This window comes from Cyprinodon variegatus, unplaced genomic scaffold, assembly GCF_000732505.1.
Source record: "Cyprinodon variegatus isolate N-32 unplaced genomic scaffold, C_variegatus-1.0 Scaffold629, whole genome shotgun sequence".
NCBI lineage: Eukaryota > Metazoa > Chordata > Actinopteri > Cyprinodontiformes > Cyprinodontidae > Cyprinodon > Cyprinodon variegatus.
This window is the reverse complement of record NW_015151082.1, coordinates 249,047-263,664: the sequence shown is the minus strand read 5'-3', so window position 1 is coordinate 263,664 and position 14,618 is coordinate 249,047. Positions and strand designations below refer to the sequence as shown.

General features: G+C 41.4%; 1 protein-coding gene across 1 annotated transcript in view; it reads left to right on the top strand.

The window, feature by feature from the left end:
* The window catches only part of kank1 (KN motif and ankyrin repeat domains 1), a 29,907-nt gene that overhangs the window by 3,744 nt on the left and 11,545 nt on the right, over nucleotides 1–14,618 (top strand). The window contains exon 3 of the mRNA XM_015393199.1: nucleotides 11,560–14,157. Coding sequence (XP_015248685.1) covers nucleotides 11,560–14,157 — 2,598 coding nt within the window. The remainder of the gene's footprint in view (nucleotides 1–11,559; nucleotides 14,158–14,618) is intronic.

The following is a 14,618-nucleotide window of genomic DNA, read 5'->3' as shown; positions in this document are numbered from 1 at the left end:
ACTTTATTTCTTTTTTTTTCTTTCATTCTAAATTCATACCATGAAGTTAACATGCTTTTTTTTTTATTTTTTTTTTTACCTTTTTTACTTGCCATTAACTACAGAGGAAATTAACATCATCCAACTTCATTTTTTTTTAATCTACAATAGATATTTACAAATTAGATATTTGTCTTCTTAAAGGCAGAAGAATCAGCTGATAATGTTTTTAGCATTTGAATTATGTATGTGTAGGGCAACTAGAATTTTTACTGAAAGATTTGTCAGAAAAGTAAAAGGAAGTGTTACAGTAACACTAGGCAATTATTACCGGTACTTGTTTAATACTTGCTTAATATATACAAGTCAAATTATTTAACCAGTATAGTTTGTATATTCTAGCTTTATGAAGAATGTCTCACATATTGACAGGAATGTTAAATATCAGCAAACCAAAGTCGTTCTTGACTGTTTGTGGGATGAAGAGCAGATTCCTCCACCTTACTGTGAAATAACTGCTGTCAGCTGAGGTTCTGCTCTGAACACACACACCTGCAGATGGCTCGCATTCCTGCTGACCCAAGCCAGGGAGATAAAGAGGCGAGCCTTGCTTCTAAATCTCTGCAGGAATGTGCAACACGCTGGACCGATCCTTTCAGGAAACTTTTAACTCCATCCTCCGTGTCGGTGTGTGCACAGTTGTACCCTCAGGAGTCGAAATCATGCTGATTTTATCAAAAGAAAAAACAAAAAAATCTAGTTTTATTAGTAGCCTTTCTACAAAGCAAGAGGGAAAAGCAAAGCTATGCCTTTACACTACCAACCCTCTATCAGTAGAGAAAAGGATTTCAGAGGCCTAAATGGTCACCTGCTGCGGGTGAAAATGGAGTCTTTGTGAAGATGCTTTTGTAAAAGAGGTAAAAGTCCAGATAAATGTTCAAACAATCTGATTTAATTTAATCAGTTATTGAGTTACTTATTTAGCATTTGAATGACTTTAAAGTGCGACTGCAAAAGACGCTGCGAGAAAATTCCAATCTGAGAATTGGCTACAAAAAAAACCTTCTTCTTTTTCTTTAAATATCCTCTATCCAGAACTCTCACCTGGTTCAAATGATGTATGAAATAAAAATGTTTCCTATCGAGCATACTTATTATTACTCAATTAGTCAACTTACTCAACTAAAGCCAACAGATAACACTTCCGTTAGTGAACAATAGCAGTTGCAGCAATAATCCAGTAATCTGAAAAATGGCTTCTGTACAGTTATTTAAGTTTAAATTATTTCTTTTTCATCTGTGGAACAGCTCAGTATGAAAAAATTAGCTTGAGATGTAGTCAAAGTTATTCTGGCCTAATTACCCAGGTTTTAAACTGAGCTCAACAATATATTTATTCCCAGTCATCATTGCAACATAGGGATTGTTAAGGACTACTTGGATGCCATTCTTGGCATTCTTCCTATTCTCAGCATCAAGCAGGGCGCCCCAACTCCCCATTGACTGCACATGCAGAAAAGCAATAAAACAAAATCCATAATAGGGAATCTGAAGTAGAGAAGCAATGCAGAAATAAAGCAACTTCTGTCTGTTTGCAGCTTAACTCAAAGGACATTTGCAATAGGTCATAAGTCAGCTAAGGGTAATATGTAGGTTCCATAGCTTTCTGACATAATTAATTTCTTCATTTGTGTGCCATTGTAGGGGGGGGAAAAATTTTCCCCAACAATGCCTCAGAGACTTTAGAGAATTGAATTGCAATTAAACAGAGTCAGAAGCATTTTTGTATAATATTATATAGTGTAGTGCGTGACCTTTCAGAAGCTCTCATATAACTTTTTTCTCTGCTACAAAATAAGGTGATCCGGGTGAAAACAGCTCCTAACTTAACAGTAATGTTCCATTTCTCTCTTAATCTGAAAGAAATAAAAATACATTGTACTTTTGATGATCAACAGAGACACTATAGGTTTTTTTGGAATTTTTTTTTTTTTTGTATGGTGGTTTAATGAGAGACTATGAAGAGCTGGATCCTGAGGATGTCATTTCTGTTGGGCCGGCAGGGTGACGTCCTGCAGCTCATTTAAACCCAGTGAAGCAGTTTTATTTCTGTAGCTATAAAAGACCCAGCTGCCACTTACCAACTCCCCCACCGCACCATTCAGCCTTTTTCCTCTTGTGCATTTATGTTACTGCTGTGCGGTTATAATAATGTGTGCCAAAGGGTGCCGTGCTCTGTGTGCTTTAACTAAACAGGGTAATTGTTTTATTTACTGTTGTTGACAGATCTCTTTATCCCGCAGAGCTGATGAATGGACAAAGCTGGAGGTCGTTTCAAGTGTGGCTGTGTTTTTCTGTGCTTTAATCACTTCATTGTTTGGGTCTAAAGCAGACATCTACAATAAAACTCAGAACTTCACCAGATAAGCAAAGAAATTTGCAAAGATGAAGATCTGGTTTCCATAGTTGGAAATTGCCATTAGACATCAGGCTAAGTGCCACTGTATCTCCAAAGCTAATGAATTAGCTCCCCTTTATAAAAGAAATGCCCTCCTCTGATTAGCTCATTTCAAAGGCTTCGTGGCTCACTGCTCCAGTTACATTTACTAAATTTGAAGGCTTATCTTTACCCAGGTTGTTAATGAAAGGTTTCAATTCTTCAGGAAGATGAGTTACAGTTAATTTACCTCCATTTAAGTTACTTAAAACCTCTTAGGCATGCATATGGCTCCAAGGGACCTGAATTGAAAAATAAAAGTTCACCATTTAATGGTCAATAGCCTTCCAACCCTTTCCTCTGAAAGTAAAGGTACTTTCAGACATCTTTTTGGCGTCAACACATCTGATTTACATGCAAATCGCGTTGAGAGGTCCAGCAGCACATCTAAATACCAGGAGCGGAGTATCCGAGTTTTCTGGCGTCCGTGTGTCCTGGCGTTCCACACTTGAGTTCAGACACAGACACTAACTGCAAGCTGTTATATGAAAAATGAAATTACTAAATATCAAGCAGTTAAACTCCAAAGGCTTAAAAAAAGCTGGTAGAATGAATTGTTATGTAGGCTAAAACTATTTTTCCAAATCATTAAAGTAAATAAAGCCAAGCTGCTCTATAGCTTGAAGGTACAGAACAGAGCAGATAAACAACCAGGGCACCGAACAGCCAGAGCGCCAAGCCTCAAAGCAACTTGACCAGCGTTTAACCCAGAATCCAAATTTTGTCATTTTAGCATTTTTGACGTCCAAAACACTTTAGCTGTGAACGCAGCTTGACATTTGGTCCAAGACTAAAAGGGCTTTGTCCTGAACTAGGCTCTGAGTAAAGCTGCTGTTACTCAATAGATGACAGGATGCATCTAATTTAAATTTTATAAGGATCCTTTTGCGGCCTCACATTTGCGCTTTCTTCCAGGTGTGTATTATAGCTGGGAAAAGACCTGAAACCCTCTGGTAGAACCATGCTTCCTACTGCAGCTGAGAATTTTTTTGGATTCCCCCTTGAGCAGTGGGAAGTTCTAGGCAGAAACTCATTGAGGGATGGATGAAAACCATTGCTTTTCACTTAATAAGGTTTAAATGGAAATAGAAATGCAGGTCTGCTTTTTTTCACTTCTGTTGTCATTGGTGCCAACTTAAGAAGAACACAGGGTAGCCAAATGCACCCCATCACATTCCAACGACTTGTTAGTCATAATCACAGAATCCTCTCTAGAACCAGAAGAAATACCAGCAGACTCTGTGAGAGTGATGGATGCCACAAACCTGAAACAACAGCTGGATTTCCAGAATCAAGAAAGAACTCTTGGTAACATTTGAAAGCTGACATAAAGTCTGACTGATTCACCTAATTGTTTATGGCAACACTGTACATATAAAGGGGCAAAATATGTTTAAAACAAATGTTGTTTTCATTTAATTTACTCTTGGCTTTTATTTAATGACTTACAACAAACTGTATAAATACAAGCTGCTTTATTAGATCACAGACTACTCCACAAGGAGCCCAGACTCTCTTTTTCTTGACTATCTATGAGAAAATAAGAGCTGTTCAATAGCTGCATGGCTGTGTCAAGAGGAAGCCCAGAAATTTCCTCCCAGTCTGCTTCATCACGTACAGCATTAAGTTTTTGAATTTGGCTGTGGCTTTTGGCTCAGACCAGTGACTTCCTACAAGATCGCAGCTGTTTGTTCCAGCTTTAAAGCAATTCTTTGTGCTGCATTTAAAACTATCCAGTTGTTTCCTGATTTCAAATGAGGACTGATGTGTCCTGTTTGACATTCTGCAGCAAGAGTCGTTGATCAAACACTCACTCTTTATTTTGTAAGTAATTAGGCTTAGAGGCATAGGCAGGAAATACCAGCCTGGCTGTGTCTTAAGATCCCACTGAAGTAAAGAAGTCATGGTTTTACTGAGTTAAAGGTAGGAGATTTAAGGGGTTGGTTCTTGGGGATATTATTGTTGCAAATATGAAAGATCACTTCTATGCTTTGTAATAAAAGCTACATTTTTCCCTACGCAAAAGAAAAATCACTAACTATATTGATATGTTAAGAGGTATGACTAAACTGGCGTAATCTGTTAATTTACCAGGGTGTTTATTACACAGCTTAATATCTGGAGTTATTCTAAGTACGGAAGCAAAGGCTATTTCTGTGTTTGCAGTAAAGGAGAGCAATTAGAAACAGCCATCACATTCCTGAAGTCTAAACGGATGTCAATCAAGTATGTTCATTCTAAACTAGAATCTAAATGATTGACAGTCTTAACCTCACTCCCTTTGTGCTGCGTTTATGTAACAAACGGACTCAGCTAGGGCTAAAGAAGGCAACACAAGGAGTGAATAAATATACTGGTTCTGAAGGAAAACATTTAGCTTTTCTCCTTTAGAGACGAAAAGGCCAAGACTTGGCAGCAAATCACAGGGAGACAAAGCAGACAACTGCAATGGAAATCCTAGAATTTAAGGAGAACACAATAACATCCAGCATCAACACAATCCAGATCCTTTAGTTTATTTCTAATAGACTGCTCTGAATAAGAATTGGAGAGATCACCATTAATCTTACTTTGGCCATCTTCACTGTACTTTTATTGTTGATTCATACAGAGACATTTATGGAACCGTTTAAGGTCAAACTGCACCATGCAAAAAGAAAAGATTACTATAAATAGCAGCTTAAGCCTTGAACGACTTACAGTATCCTGGATGAACCCCCAGTTATGCTACATGATCAGCAATCTGAACTTTAACACTTTGTGTTTGATCAAACAAAGGCTGGGTCCGCGTATACGCCCTAATCACTATATAGGGCACTATATAGTAGCTAGGCTCCCTCTAAACATGAGAGATCACAAAGCTACAAATGGATGTTGGCCAACAAAACGGATGACCCTTATGAACCTTACCTGTTTAGAGATATTTTTGATTCTCTGATGTAGGGTTTAAATCTAGAGGGTTGAATGTGGCCCTATGTTTACAAATTACATGTTGAGTTCTCAATCTGTTGTTCCAAACTTGTCTACCTGATTTCAAAACATGAATGGAGACTGTTTAATTTTGTGTCAGTGCAATGTTAGCAGTGGCCTTCAGGGGGGATAAATCTTGAATTTGCAGGTCTAGCGCCCCAAAGTTACACAATGCTGTGCAAGATCAGAACAACTCTTTGTTTTGTTGATTGTTGATTACTCATGATTATTGATAATTGTCAACTATTTTAGAATGCATATAATCTTTAATGGAGTATGTAGACTTTAAAACATTTTATTTGCTTAAAGAACTACAACAATGGAGCATTTATTAAACTAAAACAGTACCATATCTGTACCATAATTTAATAGTGGTAGGAGTCCAACCAATATCAGTCTCTCTTTGGGCGCTACTGTTCTTGGGTAAAGGGCTTTGATTGTTTGACATCAATGGAGAAGCTCAACGTTTTGAAATATGTTGAATCTGTGGTCATTTTCCCCACAGGTATCATACAGTAAAAGTCTCATACAGATTCCTGTTACAATGATACGGAGACATAGTTTAAAAGAATCAAAGGGGATTTAGACTACAGACAGATACAATTCTTCTCCAGTGAAACACGAAAGGAAAGGTTTGGAGCAGTAGCATATTTTTTTCCCTGTCCCTGGGTGGCTTGGATGTTAAAAAGCTTTTGTTAGTTCTAAACTTAAACATTAAGTACCGCAAAGTAAACAGAGGTCTGCTTGTATATTTTTACCTTAAGATCAACCTGAAACCCACTCAGAAGGGCTGAGTTTCAGCTACAAGTGACCAAACAGGAGAAAGGAGAAACATCTGACTTAAAACAGTTTTTTTAAACAACTACTGCTAAGAAATGATTCTGGTTGCCACATCCTGGAAAAGCTTGGACGTTTTACAGGAGTTTAATGTTCATCACATGTAGGGAAGTGTTGAAATAGCTCAAATACAGGCATATGTGGGGCTGTTCGGTGACAAAGGGGGAAAAACCGGGCAATAAAATAACTGTGACCAGTTAGCATGTGGTTTCTGATTGGTTCTGGGCTGCCAATCATCTGTCAAAGGCATGTTTTAATCCCACAACTTCAAACCCAGAATAACCCAGAGCTAAATAGACTGAAGGTTGTTCTTTATTTGGTGGTGGTGGGATGGGGGTTCTACAGTTCAATTATTTTATTTTCAGTTAAAGTTCACAGACATTCAGAAGAAAATCAGTAAAATAGGAAATCTTAACCCTCTTGGTATGTATGCTGTAAAGTTCTGCAGAGTTGATGCTAGATTTAGGTGGGGGTGTTGTTTTGGAGTTCCTTAAATACTTCCAGTGTTTAGTCACACTGGTGGAGCTCGGTTTGGGAATAGTTTATTGCGAGCAGTTTCAGGAAGCCTGATGCCTTGAGCAAACAGTCTAGTTTTAGACTGAGCCATTCGAAGTTCTGGAAATGGTGAAAATATTTTTTCTTTATTTGTATCCGATAATGTTAGTTTTCACTTTCAAAGTGCAGTTCTTTAAATGAGAACATGGAAATGGTGAGAAAATTGTCCTGCTGCAGTCCATCCCTGGTAAGCGGACAACAGAACAGCTGTTTATGACTGCAGCAGAGTCCAGAGGTCTCCTCAGTCTCTGCACGAGGATCGCCAGTTGTCCCCTGGTGATGAGGTCATCGCTCAGCTGTTCGAGGTCTCTCTTGGTACCATGTTAGCTGCCCTTCGCTCCTCTGAGACTGAAAAATGAGAGCCCCCCCCCCTCCACACTGCAGTGAGGGGAGTCCTCCAGAGCAGTCAACAGTAAAAAGTGCCTGCAGCCTCACAGGGGATCATTGATTCAGCAAAACAAACAGACCATGGTTTCTGCCTTTAAAGGGCCAGGCAGCAAAAAATGGCTTTCTCTTAGAACTTTAAACAAGAAGTTGTAATATTAAAGACTGCAAACTAAATCTATTCATGGATATTTTATTAACTTAAGGTGTATTATTCTCTGAAGATCTGAATGGCTTATTTCCTGTTTGTTATTGTTAGGCCTCTGCTTTGTTCAGTTAAATCCAGTTAGATGTTAGAAGTTATTCTTCTATTCAAAGCAAAATAATTTGGGCTCCTTCTGATTTTAGTTAATTATAAATCAAGTTGTTTTAGGTTACCTGTTGTCAAAGGTGGGTATAAAATGTCTGCAGGGTTTGTACAACATGATGGATGGTCAGTGTGAAACAAACAAATATGAAATGACCAACAACCTATGAGTTTGTTCTATTGTTTTATTTGTCATGAAACTTAAATGTCTGGAAAAGCCCAACCACAGTCCCTGGCAGAAGTATTTTTACACACTTAGCTTTTGTGGGTCTGACAGCGTTACAACCACAAACCTCTGTGGGTTTTCTTTTAATTTTGTTTGGTTCATAGTGTGTTTAGGAAGTATTGGGAAAATTATAAGGGGGTCCTCCTGTTTTTGTTTTTAGTTATAAAGGTTTAATAGATGGATAGAAAAAAAAATCCAGAATCATAATTCTTAAAAAAAAAAAAAAAAGAAAAGAAAAAAAAAGTGATTTCTGGATTCCCATAGCAATTTCAGACCCCTCCATGATTTAGACCATGCAGGGTGCGAAAAATGCATTGATATGGAAGTTCACAGTATTAATATATATGGTGAAAATATGCAGTATTTTAAGTTTGGTGTTATCAGTGTGATGCAGAGTCTGTGACATGATTTTAGAGTTTTTCAACAGTTTAGTAGTCTGATGGTAGTGTGGAAGAAACTGTTGCAGAATCTGCTGGACCTGCATCAAAAGCTGTGAAGCCTCTTCCCAGAGGGCAGCAGGGTCCATGTTGGGGGTGGGAGGGGTCATTGATAATGTTACGTTATGTCATTGATGATGGTACAGGCTCGGGGAAACGCAGCNGGTGCGAAAAATGCATTGATATGGAAGTTCACAGTATTAATATATATGGTGAAAATATGCAGTATTTTAAGTTTGGTGTTATCAGTGTGATGCAGAGTCTGTGACATGATTTTAGAGTTTTTCAACAGTTTAGTAGTCTGATGGTAGTGTGGAAGAAACTGTTGCAGAATCTGCTGGACCTGCATCAAAAGCTGTGAAGCCTCTTCCCAGAGGGCAGCAGGGTCCATGTTGGGGGTGGGAGGGGTCATTGATAATGTTACGTTATGTCATTGATGATGGTACAGGCTCGGGGAAACGCAGCGCTGGGATAAAATGTCTTTGATTTTTAAGTGGGAGAACAAGCAAAGCAGCAGAGTGTTCAAATACTTATTTTTCTCACTGCATGACCACTTTATCTAGTAAAAGTATTTTGCATTTGTGCTTTTTTGAATAAATTTCAATGAAATTCTAAATTATAACTTTATGTAATAGAGTTATATTTCTTTATTTTAAAAATATGCTTGGTCAGTAAAAAAATGTATCTTAGGTCCACTTGGCCGGTGAGTCAAAAAATGTGTTTCGAACCCTGGGCCACGGCCTGACCATGGTCAGGGTTCGAGCGTTTCCACCTAGACAGGGGACTCCTTTGAACTGCTTTGAGTGGGGCGACCTTCCCAGGGGGTGGGACGTCTGAGTCATTATTAGGGATTAAATAGAACTCCTAGAATGACTGCTTCTGTGTGTTTTAAGGTATAGAAGTTTTCCAAGAGTCATAGATTCTGAAAAGTACTGCTTCAGAAGCACGGAAGCTATGGTCCTGCACCACAGTCCAAAGTTCAGAACCTGATTTCATCATAGTGCTGTTTCATGACTCAAATAATCCTTTTCTGGCCAATCACTGAATGTACTTTTAATGTGTGTGTGTATATATATATATATATATATATAACTGCCAGGTGCCATAAAGCCAAAATACACCCTTTTAATGTCCCAATCTTATGTTGTTGATAAATAAGACATGTAAAACAATACAAATGTGTGTTAATGAACATGAGGTAGAGCTTTCTGTAATACATAAAAAGTTTAGAGCATTGACAGTGGCTGCTTTTTGTCCAGTTACCCCTAATTAAGGAAACCTGATCGGATCCTTTGCTGTTATATTCTTGTTTAAACCTCAACAGGATCCAATAATCAAGACAATAATTAAATTTTTAAAAGTGAATTTTCTGCTGTTTTGAAGCAAAAAGCTTTTTCTGTTTTCTGTACAAAACAGATGTTTGCGGTTCACTTCGTTACAACTAGACATTAAAAGATCTTCGTTAATCGGACACACTGAGATCAAATTATAATGTATAGAAAAAGGCTAATCATGTGACCCGAATTAAAGTGTTTGTACACCCCAACATGAATTAGAGCAATGTTGTTTGGTAAATAAGAGCATTAGTTAGAGTATAAGGCTTGACATATACATTAGTGGAACTGTTTGTGTAGAGAACAGACTGTTATTGTGGAGAGGTCCCCTCCCCTCCACTGAAGGACTGGACTCTTATTTGGGAAGGGAAGCCGCCAGCTCAGAGCCTCGCAGGATTGGAGGAAACAGCCGTCCAATGGTGCTGCAGAGCCACACTGCACTGACTTTACACCAACTTTTTTTCCTTCTCTTGTGGAGAACGGATTGAGAACGTGAACAGTGAAGAGAAACTGCCTGATCTGAGCTCTGTCTGCTGATTAAACCAGAAGAATAGAGCGGTGTTGGCCTGAGGTGAGCGAAGCCTTTAACAGCCCAGCAGCAGGATTAAATCCTGTAATCTCTCCTCCTCTGTTTTAGCCGTAGGGAAAGGAGTGAGGAGAAGGTGTTGGAGCTGGGTGGACTGGGAGAAAGAGCAGGGCTGTTTATTTCCAGCCTGTGTTTTCTTTAGTTGGGGAGAGTTCCAGGCATACCAAGAACAAGACGCTGTGTTCAGTCAGTATACAGCAGCCAGGAAAGCTGCTTGACTCACATGTGAAAGGAGGCATTTTTTAGCTGGCTGTGTTGGAGTTTGGACTTTGATTTGACCTGCTCTGATTGATCTGCAGCTTGTTCTTAGCTCCTCAGTGAGTGTGCTCAGTGTAGGTCATCTTGTCCAGAAAAAAACTGAACTGTTGACAGCAGGGTGGATTTTGAACCAGAAAATGTTGACACTGTGCCTTTTTGTGTGCGTTGTAAACAAGCGCATTAACTGTTATCTGTGGAGATTTCAGCGGTGTTTTGAGCTGAGGTTAAGCGTTGTCTGCTAAACTGATCACTTATGCTTTCCCAGCAGATGTAGGAGGCATGTTTGTACTTGCTGTCAGATTATGATGATTGTTACCAGCCAGATAATTTTCTTTTACACCCAAAACAATCTGTGCATCTCAGAAAATGTAAACGATTGAACAACCTTTGCTTATTTGCTGTTTTTTAGGTAGAGATTCAATAAATATTCCCTTTGCAAACATCAAAGGTAACAACACATGGCTGTTTTGGGCTTTTATACCTTTAAACAGTTTCTCACTTTGCACCTAAACCATGTTTATATGTTTGTTTGTTTTTTATTTAATGACCATAAAAGTGTTTACACTGAATGTGAAGGTTGGTTTATCATTATATATTTTGGGAAAACTTTGTATAGCTTCCATCCATCCATTTTCTATCACACTTATCCTTGCTGAGGTCATGAGGGGTGCTGGTGTCTATCTCCAGCTGTCAATGGGCGAGAAGCGGAGTACACCCTGGACAGGTTGCCAGTCTATCGCAGGTCAAACTTTGTATAACACCTCATTTATATTTGTTTTGGCCCCTAATTTAGATTTCTGCCAATTGATGCAGATGAGCTGTGGCACATTAAGACCCCAAACCAAAACCAAATGAACTCTGACTCATCCCTCCTGTTTTATGTATTAGCATTTTAAAATCTTTTTTGTGTGAAACTTACTCAGAGCAAAATATTTTGAAAGTTGCTCATTTCATGTCAGGTGAGAATAAAATGTCATCTTATTGGTAAGAAATAAATACTGCTTAGTGTAAAAAGACTTGTAGCAGACCACTCTTATTTATCCTGGAAAAAGTCTGTCACAAAATGCCAAACATGCAAAGTAATAAACCGGGGGAGTAAGCTAAGTCAGCTGTTAAAACATAAATGTTTTTTTTTTTTTTGTTTCAAATCCAGATGGATAAATGTTTTCTGTGTCGTCATCTCTTTCAGAAAGAGCACAAACATGCCCGAGCACTGGAGATGAGAAGGACCCTTACTACGTTGAAACTCCTTACGGTTACCAGTTAGACCTGGATTTCCTCAAATATGTCGACGACATTGAGCGGGGAAACACCATCAAGAAGCTGAGCATCCAGAGGAAACCCAAAGTTGCCAAACCTCTGGCAACGCCTCGGGGCAGCACTGCCGGGGTCGGCACTCGGCCTGAATGGACCTCCACAGATTCCCTGTCCTCCTCCAACAGCGATGGGAAACAGTCCCCGGTCTTTTTTCCCTCAAGGCACCAGGACGCCACGCTGTTGAACCCCCCCCTCCCCAGGGCGACCGTTGAAGCCCCTGTGGGCCAGTCGTACTCAGTCTTGGCAGAACAGAAGCAGCTCCTTCCACCACCTTCACCCAGGTTTGCTCCTCGTCACAACCCCCTAGTGGAAAAGACGCTCATGGAGACCCGGCGGCGGCTCGAACAGGAGCGGCTGCTCATCCACAATGAGCCTCTGATTCCTCGCCGTCGACTGGCCAGCTTTGGAGGCATGGGCTCCAGCAGCTCGCTGTCATCTTACTCCAGTTCAGTCGCCCCGAGCCAGATCTCCCCCAGCACCCACCAGCCTCTACCCATTAATGGCCTGTCTAATGGAGAATATAACCCTTATTACTCACAGTCCAGAGGCAGCTCCATTCGCCACAGTCCCATGAGCTCAGGCGTGGCCACACCGGTGACCAACGTCAGCCCGTTACACCTGCAGCAGATCAGAGAGCAGATGGTCGTGGCCCTGAAGAGGCTGAAAGAGCTGGAGGAGCAAGTGAAAACCATTCCTATCCTACAGGTGAAGATCGCTGTTCTGCAGGAGGAGAAAAGACAACTAGCCGCTCAGACAAAAAACCAAGGTCTCTGTGGCTTCCGCAAGCGTTCCTACAGTGTGGGCAGCGCCGACCAAATGGAGAGCTCTGGATCTGTTCAAAAGGAAACTGAGCTGCAGATCGTAGAGCCAGAGGTCCAGGAGCAGAACACCCAGCGGCTGGAGGAGTTCAGGCGTCTGGCTGCTGAGGTTCAAGCTCTGGAGAAGACGACCAAGGAGCATCATGTGGCGGAAGTTCAACCTCCAAACCAGGTCTGCCAAAAGTCCATTGGGGTGGTTACAGATGAAAACATGAACAATCTTTCCTTCCCTCTGAGAAAACTGCAAACAGAGAGTTGTTTCCGTGATGCGGGGATGGTGACGGAGCGGCTGGAGATGCGGAGCACCGGAATTGTTGTGACCGAGGCCATGCTGGGCGTGACCAGTGAAGCTGACAGAGAAATCGAGCTCCAGCAGCAAACCATCGAAGCTCTGAAGGAAAAAATCTACCGCCTGGAGGTCCAGCTTAAAGAAACGACTCACCAAATGGAGATGGGGAAGCTGAAACTTGAGCTCCAGGCAGCCGGAGGATCAAACAAGAAGAAGGCAGATAAAGGGTTAATGGTGAAGCCAGAGATGTACAATGCAGGCGTGGAAGCCAAAGTCCAGATGCGCAGTCAGGCAGTGGGTGAACATCTGGAATCAGACCAAACAGCTGCAGATAAGGTTCTGCAGACCCACACAGTGGGGGTGTCCTGTCAGCCCAGCATGCAGAGCATTGCCACGGGACCGGAAACACCCATGGACCAGTGGGTGGTGCACCAGCGGGTGGAGGTGAGTGACCAGTGCGTTGGGAGGTGGGTAGAAACATGTCATCAGCTGGTGGGGGTGGAGCAGAGTGTTTGTGAGGTAGGAATAAACACAGAGGAGTCGGTGGAGAGACCAGACCTCTATAGAACCACGACAGAACCAACCAAACAGTCCAGATCGATCGGCTGCGGCGATTGTTCTGTGGATGTCAGCATCACTCCTGTGAAGACGTTGGTCTCTCAAGGAACCGACCCAGATCTCGTTGGTAAGGTGGACTCTGCCGTTATGGCGTCTCCAGAATCTACGTGTCAACAGACTGGTACCGATGCGGAGTATGAGAGTAAGTCCACCAACACGAAAACAGCCGAGGTGATAGACTCCTTCACCGGGATGGAGCTGACCACCTGTGATAAGCACACCAACACGGCAGCAGCGGAAACCAGGACTGTAGCTGCGGGGGAGGGACTCGTCCGAGATGTTCTGACCACAGCTAAAACGCGTTCAGTGGCTGTTGGAACTGGCAGCGACGGGGGGTCACTTCCCAGTAAACCAAACCCAACTAAAACCAAAGAATGTGGGGTGGGCCCGGTCAGCATCCATGACAATTTCCTAATTGGCCTAAAAACCCGAAACATTGCAGTTGGTCCTTCTCAGCCCCCCGACTCTTCCGCAAGCAAAGCAGGGAAGACAGAAGCTGCAACACCAGAGCCACAGGGTGGCGTCGGCCTGGACCATTACATAGAAAGGGTCCAGAAGCTGCTGCAGGAGCAGCAGATGCTGCTGGCAGAGAACTACAGTGAGCTGGCGGATGCTTTCGGCCAGCCCCAGTCCCAGTTCGGATCCATCAACAGCCAACTGGTCAGCACGCTTTCGTCCATCAACTCTGTGATGAAGTACGGGAGTGGCGAGAACATCCTGAGGCTGCACTCAAACTCCAGCACAGGTGAGCATGTTCCTCATTTCCTTGCTCCCAATATGCAAACATAACATTCCTGTCCCTCTGGGTGAGCTTCAGCAACATGTGGTTTGAGTGATGATTGGCTCAGAGTCATGCCAGGCAATTAAAGCATAGTTTCAAGGGCAGACAACTGAAAACACACACACACACACACACACACACACACACACAAAATGTTACTAAAGAAGAAAAGGGCTGAAAAACCGGCCTGATGAAGATCTAAATACATTCTCGTGTGTCTCAGAACAGTAAAACTTTTACAAGCCTCCTCTATTAGTATTTCAATTCCATAAATGTCCACCAGGAACCAATAAAAAAAGCTTTGGCTAAGGTTATACCTAAACAAATCTGAGTCTTAAACGTTACAGGATCGCTTTGTTTTAACTTCAGTTATTTAAAACTCTAACCCTAAAACCTTCACATATCTATGATAAACATTGAGCTAA